This window comes from Triturus cristatus, chromosome 3_2 (genome assembly GCF_964204655.1).
Source record: "Triturus cristatus chromosome 3_2, aTriCri1.1, whole genome shotgun sequence".
Lineage (NCBI taxonomy): Eukaryota > Metazoa > Chordata > Amphibia > Caudata > Salamandridae > Triturus > Triturus cristatus.
Window position 1 is genome coordinate 869,170,259 of NC_140584.1, and position 16,204 is coordinate 869,186,462.

Genomic DNA, 16,204 nt, shown 5'->3' on the forward strand with positions numbered 1-16,204 from the left:
TGTTTCTTCCCTTGCTGTTGCATTCAGCTGATATCTATAGGCCCATTCAACAGTCACTTCTGCCCTCGGGGGAGGGGGGGGGGCTATAACTAATCAGGCACTGGGACTGAAGGGACATATTTGATGGACAAGGGACTGAATGGTAGCAAAAGAAAAGATACAAATAATGAAAATGAGAGAAAGAAAGAAGGGCAAGAAAGGAAGAGGCTTAAGGAACACGAAACCATATGACGGAAAGAACCAAAGCAAGAAGACAAATAACAAATATGAGAAACAGAGAGAGAGGCAATAGAGAGAGAAGGGATTCGATGGAGAAGGAGAAAAATGGAAAAAACGCAGCTGAAAGCAAATTATACGGAAAGAGAGGAATCAATGATGGGAAAGAAACTAATATGAGAGAAAAGGGTGGAAAAAAAATAAAGAAATACAAGGAAAAGAGAGAACAAAGAAATGAAAGACGTAAAGAAAAGAAAAGGGAAAAGGGAAAATAAAGGGGCAGTGAAATAAACATATAGGAAGTAACTGCCACTACAAAGGGTATGGAAAACAAGGAGCAATAATGACAGAGTATAGGAGAAAAAAGATAGAAGAACTGGAGAAACACGAGACGAGAGAACAAGGGAAAGCAGAGAGATGAACAGGTACAAAGCTGTATTGATTCATTTGTAAGACTTCACCTAAACATCTCACTAATATCCCAGTATTGAGAGATTTGGAGCATTCTCGTGGTGCATTTTATACTGATCCGCACCAATCACTGATGGTCCGTCCTGAGAGTAAATTACAAGGTTATAATTGCAAAGTGAACTGATCATGTTGAGAAGAATGTTGGCCCGCAAGTGACAGGTTAAATCCAAGTAAGACAACTCTGGGCTTGACAACTGGCCAAATAGATCCTTATGAACTTTCCAAGCCAGATGCCTCAATATGAGATTGACAACATTGAAGGTTAATGAACCTGCTGCAGAGATGTGTAGGTCTATTGTGTACAGCCATTCACACATTTTATGCAGCAAACGTGTTACTCTCAATGCCGTCTTACTGATATTGCAACCTTTTAGCAGCAGGTTGCGCACAGAGATTATGTGCTCCTTGAAAAATCTGTGTTGAGCATACCAGGACAGACTACAAAATGGGCAAGAAGTACATTGTAAAAACTTGGTAGATGGTTCGTTTTTGTGATTTAGGGTGTATTGCAAATCAGGATGGAGATGTGTCATGAGGGTTCCGTAGATCTTCCGTTTGTGAAGTACTAGTCCATGATGCAATTTAGGGGTGAGGAGCTTTGTAAGCGCCATCTTGGAATCTTGGTACTGTGATTCCTGGGTGAACTGAAAACCAGATTAGGGATGCACAAATGCAAGCAGTGGGCCACAATAACCTATGGATATTTGGAGACCATGTAATAATGCAAACAAGATATTTGCATTGTTAGTTTCACAGATGTCTTAGCGCTGCCGGACTAGTGTGGCATGCAAGTCAACACTGAGAGAACTCACTTGATGTGTTAGTGGTGGGATAGGTCAGATTATCTGTGTAAACTAACACATGATGGTTGTGCCTGTGCGTATAATAGTTATGGATGACCATTTATGCCATGTCTGGGCGTTTGAGGTTTTTGCCTGGCATTTGACTAATTGGGCACTAGAGGCTGGTTGGCACATCTGAGGCCATAACTGAGCATATCATGGTTATGCCTAGATACTGGAAACTGTGTTTAGGCATGCAGTACTTTAATTCAACATTTAAATATCTACTTGGATGTATGCTCTCTGTTTGGAAATGTTACATCTTTACCTAGCATATCATTGTGGCACGCTATGTAATGTACAAGACATAATCTGGCTATACATTTGTTGTCTTTAGTAACCTTTGGGTTTTTAATTGATCTTGCACTTATTGTAGTTTATTGTCAGTAATGCCACTTTCTGTGGCTCCTTCAGAGGCAAAGTTCCCATGATGAAATGTCCTTTGATGTCTACAGGACAAAGGTGATGTAACCACCGTTAAAGGATGTATGTCGTCACTTCTGCTACCCCAGGCACTTTGCGGAATTGAGATCAATGCCTACCTACATTGTGGAGAAGGGATAAGTTCTGAGCTGGCAGTAGCATATGTGAAGGCCCCGGGGCCTATACCTACCTGTAGCAAGGAAGAGGGCCAGGAGCTGTGCCGCAGATGCTTCACCATGGAGATGTGGCGCCCAAGGCTCCGGTGCACACTACAACACTCATCGCATATCAAGACACCGCGGTTAATGGAGGCCCAGCCAGGATCTGAGAAAACAAAAAAATATATATATTTCTTTTTTTAGAAAGGGGGGTGGTTTGCTACATGTGGTCCAATGTTAGACCCATTAACTTTATGTTTATGTTCTGTCTTCAGTTTGCATTCATTGGTTTATTTGTACTTCCATTAATTTGCATTATAGTTTCACCCAAAAAGCTGATGCAATAGCTTTATACACTTCGCAAACCAATCTCTTACAAGAAATTTTATATACATTATTGCATTGAAGATCGTTCTCTGACAAATCACAGTTCATAAATACTACTTGTTGATGATTACTTGTGAAAATTACAAAAATTGATGCAAAGGAATATAATGGTTGAGATATAAATTAAAGACTAAAGACAGCGCCACCCTAATGCACCCCAAAAGTATATATGTCTCGACATTAAAGTAAGCCTAAGAGTGATTTTTAGTGGTTATTTCTTGTCTTGACTATAAGATTTCTTAATGGATTTTTTTCAAAGAATTTCTGTGTTTTCAATCATTTTTTTTGCAAATTATTGAACAGGGAATGAACTAGAAATAGTGATTTGTGAATTATAACTGACCACCATCACATTTCGATTCACGAACTCAGTGGTCAGCCTTGAAGAGCAAAAGACCACATCACTATGTGATTCGTGAACTAACGAATGACGGTTCTTAATATTTGTTTAGTAGTCCAGTTATTTGAGTTGCACTATATTGTGGTTGCATTTATATAACCCTTTGAAATCCTGATTAAACACTGAAGTGCATTAGCAAAGGGGCAGCATGCCACACTGTATGGGAGAATTTATCTGAAGAGTGTTGAACTGCCAAGTGGCCTATGGGGAGAGTATTTTGGTGTTCCGCCTTACAGCCCACATTAGTACTTAAGTGTGTAAGGAGAGGGGTGTACAACACCCGCACTTGACATTAATTTATTGTCACGCCTGCTTGAATGTGTCTCTATAGTCTACTCAGGAGTGATAAAGGGGTCACATGCACTGGATCAGACGGCCTGGGCAAATAATCCATGGTGTCCTCTAGGAGGGTCAGGTGAGCAATCCACAGGCATGCAAAGGACACAGGTACCCTTGGTAAATGATATAAAGAGTCCATACAGGAAAATCAGATCGCCCAATGCACTGGCTACAGTCTACCAGGGTAAAACGCTACCACCCATGAGCAACAGCAGAGCGACCCACAGGCATGCATGGACACAGGCAACCAAGAGAAATGATCTAATGAGTGAGTTCACCCAGGAGTGGCATCATCTCACTGAAATGCACTGGTTACAGGCTAGCAGGGTTATACGCTACCACCCAGGAGCAACAGGTGAGTGACTCACATGCATTCGCTGGACATAGGCAGCCATTAGACGTGACCCAATGAGCTCACCTAGGTGTGATAAAGTATAAGCTCACTGAAATGTAACTGCTAGTTGCTGGGTAAAATGCACCCACCCACGAGTGACCCACAGGCATACAATGGATACAGGCAACCAGGGTAAATGGTGTGCAGAATCCATCTAGGAATATCCCACGGGCAAGTACAGGAGCAACTCATAGTAAATGCCACTTGGAGACTTTCCAGAAGTAGAGCAACCCGAGGCATGGTTACAAGCAGCCAAGGACCCGTGGTGGTGACTGGGTATGCAGGCCGACAAATAAATACAACAAGCCAACCTGTGAAGACAGCAGACGAACAAAGGCAGCACATTACAAACCGTGGAGTCTGAGATCCCATGCCCAGCTCTTAAAATTACACTCAGATTTGTTTCATCGACAATTAGTAATGCCAGCAGAGAGCACGAACGAACACGGAGAGCTGATGGATTTTCCTTAATAACGTTAAACAATCAGACCAAACATCTGAAATAAAGAGTCAAAGCTGGATGGGCCATTGAAGGCAGATTCACCACATGGGTCAAAGGTTATTAACAAAAGAAATGACCGTTCCCATGGAAGGACCTACATGACAGCTGCTAGAGAGGCGCTGTCACTTCTCTCAGAGAAACAGGCTCTAGACAAAACGGCTAGACTACAGCAGTTTTATAACAAAACTGTTGGATTTAACAGTAAATTGTGAACACTGTTTTTCACTTTTCGTATACTCCCGCAACATATTGCTCGCCCTCGAATGCTGCCACAACAGATGACACCACTGACCTGGCACAGGTTAGTAAGAATATAACCCGATCAGTCAGTCATCACCAAAGGCAAGAGCCCGATTACACCACTCCAGGCAGCCTCGCCCTGGCCCTGGACCTGGACAGGAATTCCGGGCATCTCACACCCGAATGAACACTTATGCGGAGCTTTGACTCGCTGGTTGCGGGGATTGAAGCTGCGGGCTCTGTTCACTTCCTGATTACTTGCAGCTCCCGTGTGCTCTGAGTTTTTTCAGGAAAGATCTGGGAAAACTGAACCCCGTTTTTGCTCCTTTCCTAAACACTTTCTTCAACAACGCCTCTTTCATGGAGCTCTCCCTGGCCATAGGTTCTCGTTAATCAGCAGGGCAATTAAAATGCGGACCTTTTCACCAATGCCATGGTCCGGTCATGGTCTTTACTTCGGCCTAAGTCAGCCATGTTGTGTCTTGCTTTCCGTGTGTTCTGTGCCCCTGCTCCACCAGGTGTATGATGTTCCACGGGATGTTGCCAAGTTACTTGAAGTGTTGTATGGCTCTTACACCAGCTGAGACCAGAGGCTGAGCAGGGAAGTCCTATGTTCCTGGTGGGCTATCCTATAGATGGATTCCTATAACTTGCAGCTGAACCAGATGCTTCCTGAACCTATATTAATGTGTGAATAAAGAAGCTAACTGCTGCATTGTAGAGTCCAGGCTGGTTACTACGCTAATGGGATTTCATAACACTAGCGGCGAGATTAATGAAATCATGCGTGTGAAAAGAGCAAAAAGAAGAAATAAAGAATTGGGTACCAATAGGTGTCTTCAACATCAGAGTTAACAGGTAAAGCAACACGTTGCCTAAAAAAACAGACTTCGGCTGTTCTTTGTCTCTAGTGTCTTAATCATCAGAGTTTACAGTGAGAGAAAATAACCCGATTTCTTACACCTGAGTTATGAGTAGCCCGTCATTATACAAGGTGCAAATTACCTACATCCGAGTACCAAGGGCTGAACGCCTTTCTTGGCTGTGCTAGTCCAGTTATTGCTCTGCCCTCAAATCTGCCAGGGGACGGTTGGGCTTCAGCATTCCTGCTGCTGGAGGGAGCTTGTGAAGGAAGGGACAGGAAAGACCGATTATGGGACACTGGTAGAAAGGAAGCAGTGTTCTTTCCGCTGTGGTCGTGTACCTTACAGTGCCATATCTTCAGGAGTCCTTTGGTGAAAATTACAGCCCTGTTCTGAACTACGAAGCAATCAACGGTGTTTGCAAGCCGTGTGCAGTGTTGTGAAGTTCACAGCAGAGTAGACATAAGGGCTGTAGAAAAAAAATATCACAGGGTGATGTTGCTAGCCAGTACTAGTAAAAAGCCTCCCGCAACAAAAGGAGGCGTTTGGAACACAGTCTTTGCCTGGGATCACAAGGGACACCCAGGTGTTTGAAGCACACAAGCGCTGGGACATGAAGAGACCATGAAAACAAGGCTACACGAGCAAGGTGATTTGCTGGAGCAGTTCAACAGTCAATACGGCACAGCGAGGAAGAGTGTCTCACGATATTACTGGATATTCGGTATCTTTTTTCATTTATTTAAAACTGGTCTGCATACAGTACGATTCGGAGGTACTGCTTTTGAGACAGGTTTGCTCTTAAAAGACAAAAACGTTTTATGTAGATGCATCGAAAACGCTCTGTCAAGTAGTGTGTTTGCATTTGAATTACTGAAGCGCTTCACGCGCTCAACATTCCTCGCTCAGCAAGTTTATGGTAAGTGACGACTAGCACGAGCTCACCTCTGTCACAGGAAGAAAGCCTTTTATTCCGAGAATGGGGAAGCTGTCTAATGGATAGTAAATATAGAAAACGGACTTCTATGTAGGCAGCTGTCAGAAGGAAAACGGACTTATGTTTTTCTATCGGAACAGACAATAGAAATATATATTTGTAAAGGGGAGTTTGTTTTTGTGGCAACATGTTTTTGAGGATGTGCGGCTTCGTTTGTCAGACAAGGAAATAGAGGAGTTAGGTCCTTATTTATATTTTCAACCCAACATTTGATCAAAGACTATAGTACAATCAAGGATGTAGTCTCCTAGGTTACAAAAAAGTAGGTTTAGATCAGGTTACAGATAAAGCAGGTAAAGCCCCACCAGGAGCAGCATCCTCAATCCAGCTGTCCACTCATCCAAGCACAAACACTCAACATTCCAACCATCCAATGACCTCACTCACTGGCTGAGCAGCAGGGAACATCAAGACTGTGGGGAGAATGCATAAGATAGCAAGAGGCCGCAACACATCTCCCTCCCTATGAAACAACAGGAAATTCAGCAGGACGAAGGACGGCAAAACACCATCCAACAAAACTAGAAATACCACCCCACCGAAACAAAAGAAAAAGATCAAACAACACTCCCTGCAGTAACTTCAATGCTCCAATGGGATGGAAAATGGAAAAAAAAATACAATGGCAATCAATAAGTCCCACAAATTCACAATGCAAGTGTGCCGATAACCCCTCACAACACACACACACTTACAGGATCAGCCCGTTACCCTCCATAACAATAGACTGAAACGGGACTTCTTCCACTCTCTGCTACATAGAGGTGTAATAATGTACCCCCTTAACATTGGGCTAAAAACTGCCCCATCTTCCAAACCCCATAGGAAGGATGGTAACTACCCACTGGGCTTAACACATTGCCCATACATTTTAAACCCCTTAGGAAGATTGGTCACAATCACAAAAATGTTGACTCAACCCCCTCTCCTCCTGCTGCATAGTGAACAGAGAGAAAACGTACACCCGTACAACCTTGGGCTCAACACATGTCCCTACACCCTTAACCCCTTAGGAAGGGTGGAACCTTGGGCTTACGCAATGCGTCTACATCCTTAATTCAGGTGGACAACCTAGGCATCTTCGCACTGGGTGTCTCTTAACCCATGCCACTCTCACATGGCATCTTCGCACTCGGTATCTTTCAACCCTCATTCCCACATAGAGGGAATCTTCACAGAACTAATAACCTGGTCACAACAACATAACGACCAACATGTCACTCAATATAACACGGTCACACTTCATGATAAGGGATACCCTTCACTCTGATCTCACATAAGGACGAACCTCACAACACGATCTCAATACGATAATGTGCACACGCTGCTTCACTAGCTGTATGCAATACGCAAAGGTAGAATTACAATATCACCACAATTTGATTGCACTGCAGAATTTCTTAGAAGAACTGTACTAAAAGATCATCTCCCTATATTCCAACCGTGCCAATTTAGTAAAGCGGATTACACAACAGTCAGAGAAATTATAAAAATGTGTTGTCCACTATTCATACTGGTACACTACTAGTCAGCACTGACAATCTGCAATTTAGCTATGCAGACGAGCGATAATCCATTACCATCACAGTGTAGTATCCCAAGGTGTGTGCATAAGCAGGTATGAATATTTCAAACAAGATGCACTAATCAGTAATTAGTTGTTTCCAGCTGTACGCATCAGCAACCCCTCAGGAAGTGACTGCATGCTACGTAGCCACTTTGACAGGAAGTGCTGCTCACACTACACATCCCGCAGTAAGCGCAGGCAGGATGTTGCTTAACATCACCTAGCAATGCTCTGTAACAAGATCCTGTGTCAGACGTCAGGGTCAGCCGACGTTTAACAATGAAGCAGTGACCAATGGGTGCCTCCGTCACCACACTTGAGGCCATATGTAGATAATTTCTATTTACCGATTCATAAATACCGAATTTTACGGATTCGGTATTTATGAATCGGTAAATAGAATGTAGGTAAACATTCGGTAATTATTACCGAATCTGTAATATTCGGTATTACTGATTCGGTATTTACCGAATCGGTAATAATGCATCCCTTCCAATTCATTCCTATGGGCCTGGAGGCCCATAGGAATGAATGGGAAGCCATTCACTATTACCGATTCGGTAAATACCGAATCGGTAATAGGGGGAGCATATTCATGGGTGGCAGGGTGTCACATTGACACCCTGTTGCACCCCTGAATCGTGCATGTGTGCACATGTGGCGCACATACATGCCCCAAGGGCATGTATGTCTGCCACATGCCACTTTTCAAAAAGCACAAAATTGCTTTTTAAAAGGAATTCGTTATTTACCATCAACTTGTAGTTGGTGGTAAATAACGAATCCAGAAACCAAAAATGCACTCACTTGAGTGCCCCCTACATAGGATTTCAGGATTCGGTAATTTACCGAATCCTGAAATCCAGCCACCTACATCTCAATTGCCTAAATACCGGTCGGTCACGGGATATTTACCGATTTTCGGCCGTTACCGAACGGTATTTAGGTACCTACATATGGCCCCTGATGCGTTGACTTAGCTGGCCAATTCTCATCTGCTGACACCTAACTAACCTGATGACACCTACTACCTCTGATGACGTTGCCTCAATGTCGGCTCCTGCACTTGAGCACGATGTATTCAAAACACAACAATACTGGTGAGCTTGTAAATTCTCTCAAACCGCAACTACAATGGTAACAATAGTCAAGGTAAAAATGTCCCCGACAGCCTCCACATGCAGAATACACCCAGGGCCCATCAGTGCCCCCGATCAGTCCCATTTTTTCTCGGTTTGCATACCAAACACATAGCTGTGCAGACTCCTCACAGGCAATTGCCCTTCATATACTTCACAGTTACCTAGTCACAATCCTTAAGAGTCAGTGTAAACTTCGGTTCTTGAACGCTGCAGCTTCAAACAAATGCTGCCAGTAAAATTCCCCCTGGCATAACAACTTCAATCATGCTGGCACCAAAGTCCCATCAACTTAGCAGCCGCCCTTAAGACCGGCTGCACAATTTATGCTGGCCTATGAAAATGCCCGGGACTGCAGGCTGTTTGCTATAATCAACACTGGTGGGGCTACCGGCGCAATCCTCTCTCACAGGCATCTTACAGGCTTCAGTCGCTTTTGTTTTGTAACCCACTCAGTTTTTTCAGCAGCTCCACAAGTTTCTTGTTTGTTTCTTGTTCCTCTAGCATAGTTTCTTTTTCGCTCATCGCCAGCGTTACAATCAGGGATGTAGTCTCGTAGGTAACATAAGAAGTAGGTTTATTAGGTTCAGGTTACAGGTAAAGCCCCACCGGGAGCAGCATCCTGCTGCTCAGCCCTTCTCAATCCAGGTGTCCACTCATCCAAGCGCAAACACTCAACATTCCATCAAATGACCTCACTCACTGGCTGAGCAGCAGGGAGCATCAAGACTGTGGGGAGAATACATAAGACAGCAAGAAGCCACAACAGGCTGGTAGCCTGAAATGTAAACAATGAAGGATAAAACATTTTACCTATGTTTACACGTGCTGAGATATTTATGACATGAAGCTAGCCGGCTGGCACTTTTCTAGACATTAAGGCTTCTGAGCAACTTAGTTTGCTTTCCTTTGGGAAACTGATGAGACAGTTTCATGAAGTGTTCTGCTATATATTAGTAACATTGTCATTATATGGTTTTCTTATTTAGTACACAAACAAGCTATGTTCAGAGGGCTGGCCTGAAGATAGTAGTTGTAGTTTAAAACTGTCAAATTTTTGGCCCTTTATGAGTTATGTCCTGGAGAAATTTGGATTCGGGCCAAGTTTCCGAGCTTGGATAGCACTACTTTATACGAAACCCATGGCTAGGGCCCGGGTCAACGGGGCTCTTTCTGAACCTTGGCCAATATAACGGGGAACTAGACAGGGATGTCCTCTTTCCCCGTTACTTTTTGCTCTTATTTTGGAACCCCTTGCCTGTGTTATCAGAACTACCCCTGGATTAGGTGGGTTCGTAGACTATACCAGAACACTCAAAAGAGGAACGCATATCTTTATATGCAGATGATATTTTATTATACGTGACCGACCCCAGTGTGACCCTCCCCCGAATCTTGCAGATTTTTTAGGTAAACGGGAAGCATGCCGGATACAAAATCAATTGGAGTAAATCCACACTATACCCAATTGGGGGGGGCGGTGGAACCACAGGGGCTTCCTGATTGTTTACGTTGGTCAACGGAAGGCTTCACATATCTTGGCCTTTACATTACCACGGATGTCGCGGAAAGCCAGGCACGTAATGTTAAGAGTTAGCTACAATTTTCAAGAAGACGTTAGGAAGTGGCGCAAACTCCCCCTAACTATTATGGGAAGGGCCACCATGTATAAAATGATTACGCTTCCACAGCTGCTCTATGTGCTGCAAAATATTTATCATAAAATCCCAGACACATTGTTCAATCAGATAGTGAGGTACGCTTACTTCTATGGGATGGGGAATACCCACGAGTGGTACTCCAAACCTTGCAAAGAAGTGTATATAATGGTGGTCTGGCTCTTCCAGACTTCAGGGCATATTACAGGGCATCCCACCTTATTGTTATTAATGAGTGCATCCATATACAAGGAGACCATTCGACATATAGGCTGGAAAGATCACAATTCAGAAATCGTACATATCTTCACTATATGGTGGCAAGGGCAGTAGCCAACTACTTCAGGCAACCCGGAGGACACTGGAGGCTTGGAAACACACGGAGAGGCAAATGCAATGGGACAAGAAATGCAACAGGGAGACCCCGCTATGGGAAGGGAATAGACTGTCCGAAATAGGGACGCTTAGAGGTTTTAAAAAATGGGACCTAATTGGCATTTCCAAGATAGGGGACCTTCTAGAAAGGGGGATGTTGGCCCCATTTGATACACTCAAAGACAGATATAAACTCCATGCTACACAAATGTATGCATATCTTCGTTTAAAACATGCATGGATGGCGGAGGGGGTTAGAGAGGGAGGCAATACCAGAGTATGCCCCACTGGAGGGTCGCCTATTACAAGAGGAGAACCCGGCTAAAGCGGTTTCCTAAACATATAAAACCCTACTCAATAATATGCCGGATAAGCTTGGTCCAATTTGAACCAAGTGGGAGGAGACTACCGGAACATTGGAAGACATCGATTGGGAGGCCGCTCTCATGCACCCTTCGGAAGGTGGCAATCAAGCTTCGATTACGCCTCATTCAATATAAAATTTTACATAGAACATATTTTGACAGAGCCAGACTTCACAAAATGGGGAAAGCTGATAGTCCGAATTGCCTTAGATGTCATGGGATAGATGGGACTTTCAAACATACCATATGGGAGTGTAGGAAAATCCAGAAATACTGGGGAAAGATTGTGAATGAACTTAATAGTATACTTGAGGTCCAGATAGAAATGGAGCAGAGGTTCCTTCTTTTGGGTATTTCCACAGAGGTAGATATCCCATGACAAAAATTACTACTGGCTAACCTGGGACTAGTAGTGGCCAAGCGTGACATAGCGAAGTATTGGGGTGTGCAACAAACGCCCACACTAAAGGAATGGAGGGCATTTTTGGATCTATAAAGGGTTGCAGAACAGGTGACGGACAAAGCTAGGGGCTGCCCGCGGAAATTTAAGAAAGTATGGACACCATGGATGAAATATTATGGCTTAGAGTTGGAGGGGGAAGCAGAGAATTAGGGTTTATTATCTGGGAGGCAGAGGGAAGAACCCAGAATGAGGTAACTTATGACCCATTTGGTGTTGTACAGGAAATGTGTGCGTTTGATGTCATGATCTATGTACAATTGGATCTCTCATGTCCCTCAATGTATAGCCCTGTAGTGGATATGTATTATGAACACTGGCCGATTGAAATTGCTCTACAACTAATCATGTCAAGTACTCATATTATGTTCTATATGTTATTTCCTTGTCAAAATAAAATAAAAAGAATATTTAAAAAAAAAAAAATGTCAAATTTATCAGAATAGGTTCACTAGAAATTTCAATTATTTTAGGAGTTCTGAGATGAATTGTAACAGAGTGGTTAGGTGCTGTAGCCAGTGTAGTTAGAGGACTGTTTTGTCGTTCTGTGTTGCCCCAGAGTCAGATTGTGGTCACTGCAGGAGCACATGTGCGCTAATATTCTGTAGTGTGACATTGTGTTGGGAATTATTTTAGCTATGCAGTTGTTTGTAGGAGTCACAAGATGTCCTGCTGCTGTGGATGAGTGAGGGTTGAAAGTGAACGCTGCTAAATTCACAAGATGCCCTGCTGCTGTCAGATATGAGTTTGTTGAAAGAGATCTGTTGCTAAATTCGTGAGGTGCCCTGTTGTCACAGGACAGGGGAGGGTTGAAACAGACCCACTGCAAAATTCATCAGATTTTCTGCTGTTATAGAATGAGCGAGGGTTGAAAGACACCTAGTCCACATTGCTAATGAGAAGGTTGAAAGACGCGTGTTACATACTGCGAGAATGAGGACTGACCGACACCTTTAGCTTTGTTCCTTGGTGGAGTTTGCTTGATCCAGGTATTGTCATGTTGGTGTGACTCTGCATGTTCCAGATAGTAGAGCGCTGTGTGTGGTTTATTTTGGTTCAACAGTCTTGTCAATACGTTTGTGCAAAAATACCTTGTCTAGGATACTATAGTGAGATTCTTGTGTTTTTGAAGGAGGGAGATGTGTTGGGTCATGTGTCCGTGTGTTCTATGTGTCCCTGCTACCCAAGGTATAAGATGCTCCATGGAATGCTGCTATGTTACTTTAAGTGTTGTATGACTGTTACACCAGCTGAGACCAGAGGCTGAGCAGGGAGGTCCTACAATCCTGGTGCGATATCCTGTAGATGGATTCTTGCAACCTGCAGCTGAACCTGATGTTTCCTGGACCTATTTTAATGTGTGAATAAAGAAGCTAACTGTTGCACTGTGGAGTTCAGAATGGTTACTGCGTTAATGGGACTTCACAACAACCCACCTGGCCAATATCTAACCCAACTACTGATGCCAGACTCCCGAAAAGCAAAACTTGTTCTGGCCACATCAGTTCTTCAGTCAGATCGAGATGACTTCTCTTAGCATTGACCAACATTTCATCTTCAAGGCTGGCCCATTTCCTTATCCTGAAGGTTTTGCCCTGATCTTCTTGTCTGAGCTTTAATATCTGCTTCTGATCATTTCTTTGGAGGTTTCCGCTCAAATGTGGAGGTAGAGCCTTCACAATGGAAGCCGCCATGCTGCAGAAATAACCTCCTCAAATAACATTTCAGAAAACTACTCAAACCTTACTTTTCCTAATGTTTCAACTGAGGCATTTACTACTGCCTCCGTTGGTTTCAGGTTCAACTAACAATATAATGAATTCCTCTGCTTCTGGCAGACATACACAATAGTTTTTTTAACAACTAGAGATACTTTACATTTTAAGTAAGGAAGGCTTTGATAAGGCTTTCATAGTAAGCATGGTTTCGCTTGTCTGAGGATATGTACATTTATTTTAGTCTTTGCCTCAATTTGCACCTGGATCAGCTGCTGGAACGAAGTGGAATACATTTGCACCTACTTCTTTCCTTAAGTTGTAACAGGTCATGTTACTTTATATAGATGCCATTTTGTTTCCTGCCGCTACAATCACGGTGGGTTGGAGCTCCAGTTTTCTTCCCATGAACGGTCCTATGGCGTGCAATTTAGCCTATTTGTACGTTTTGCCACAGTGTTATTTTAGTACTGCAAGGGAATACTTTTACAGTGTAACTTTTGAGAAATGAATCACTCAAAATGAAGTAGCTGGATCGAATATATATCCTTCCTTCTGGATAAAGCAGGCTTCCATTGCTTGCATTTCCTGAAGTATTCAGTTAGTGTTATGGTAGCATCGAGCCATAATATGCAAATACTGCTCACCATCTTGGAATGGGATCATCTTTATTCACCAGCGCAAGGATTGTGCCGGTAGAAGTGGTGCGACAAGTTGCACAAAGAGGAATGTAGCAGTAAAGGGGGCACCAGGTCATTCACGTCATCTCCCAGAGCCATGAGTTCATCACTCAGTCACACTACGTTAAAAGGCCATAAAACAGGTAGCGCTGGACAGCATGTGGGCCTCTGGGAGAAGGCTCGGGAACTAGGCAGGGCGCCATGGCTATGCCCATGTTTCTAATTCAGATAAATGCTACCCACTAAAGAGGCAGACATGCTCCTTGACTTATCACATTAGTCCCAAACTTAGTTCTAAACCTTGTTATGATGCGCACATCAGTGCTGCGACCTATAATCGCAGCACTGATGTGAGCATCAGTACCTAACGCTTACATCAGTGTGTAACACAATGGATGTTACAAGTCAAGTTTTTACAACACGGGTAATTACAATGAGAGCCCTTTTCAAGCATGTTACAATGCAGGACTTTACAAAGTTTTCTTTTTAATCACTTTTATACCACTTAAAAGGGGGGGGGATAAGGCTTACAGGACTGGGTATTAAGGGGTCAGAGATAGGTAGAGGTAAAGGGTTTTTTTGGGGTTCAGGGTAGGTAAAGGTAAAGGGCGGTAATGTATATATATCCCTGCGTTTCCAGCAGGAGATAGCGAGCCACTCCGGTGTGGAGGTGAAAATATCAAGGGTTTATTCGGCAAACAAATATATATATATATATATATATATTATCTACTGGCGGTCGCCAGTAGATAGTTATATTTAGGACCCTGTTTCCATAGGAAATCCGCAACATTCTATTTGGAATAACTTTGGCGCCGGTCGACGAATCCTCGCGAAATTTTCAAAACTAATGGGGCGCTATGCTCCGCTCCTACCCTGAAAGTCTCGGGGTGATTCGTCAAGCGGGGGCTGAGAAAAAAGGGGGTCCCAAAACGCGTTTTCCCCATGCATTTTTCCATAGGACCTTTAGACACAGCTACAGCCCGAACGGCTGAACAGAATTACTTGAAATTTGGCAGAGAGGTAGTCCGCAGGTCAAGGAAGTGCCTTTTGTAGGTCTGGTGTAAATCTGTTCAGTAGTTTCAGAGAAAATAGCATTTAAATCAATATATATATCTGTAAGCGCGCTCCGTGCGCTTACGGTAAGCTTACCGTACGCGTACGGTGACGTGCGCGAGCGCGATTCTGATTGGTTGTTAGATCAAAGTAAACATTCGAATCGGTCGAAACCAGGAAGTATCGGCCGCCATTTTCTGTCTCTCGCACTGAAAAACAAAGGTTGATAACATGAAAAGGGGGCAACGAAGAGAGTTGCAGACCCCCTAGCGTTCGTCAGGGGGTTCACAAAGGACCAAAAAGTATGAAAAATAAATTTAATAATTTTTAAAAAAAATCGCGGAGTGCACTTACGGTAAGCTTACCGTACTTGTACGGTAAAAAAAAAAAAAAAAAAAAAAAAAATTAACAATCACATTTAATATATAAATCTAAGGACCCCCAAGGGAGAAAATAACAATTGATATTTTGTAAAAAATGGCGTGGCGTGCACGGTACGAAATGCGCAATGTGGGCGCTCGGTGCGCGAAGCGCACCGAGTGCCCACAGCGCGCGCTTGGTGCGCGAAGTGCACCGTGCGCGCAAAAATTAACAATAAATAGATAACTTAGCATTTAAAAAACCGTACAAATTCACTGAAAAAACCATAGGTTTCACACACGTTATAGTTAGAAATTAGCATTTAAAAAACCTTGCAAATTCACTTAAAAAACCATAGGTTTCACACAAGTTATAGTTAGCTGTACATTTCACTCGTAAAAAAACAATGAAATTCCACGTTATAGTTAGATCGGGTAACTATAACTTGCGCGACCGCAATGCACAATGTGTCATTTGAGATGTCATCATTGATGTGATGAGTGATGTCACTGACCATGTCATGAGTGATGTAATATGTGACGTCATCAGCAGTGGATTGCGGTCGCGCAAGTTATAGTTACCTGATCTAACTATAAC

At 43.2% G+C, this 16,204-nt stretch overlaps 1 protein-coding gene across 12 annotated transcripts in view; it reads right to left on the reverse strand.

Annotated features, from left to right (window-relative positions):
* The window catches only part of GIT1 (GIT ArfGAP 1), a 294,885-nt gene that overhangs the window by 159,472 nt on the left and 119,209 nt on the right, over positions 1-16,204 (reverse strand). For all 12 annotated transcript variants that reach the window (XM_085649217.1, XM_085649216.1, XM_085649213.1 and 9 more), the window contains exon 2: positions 2,143-2,276. In XM_085649217.1, the coding sequence (XP_085505343.1) occupies positions 2,143-2,276 (134 nt within the window). The remainder of the gene's footprint in view (positions 1-2,142; positions 2,277-16,204) is intronic.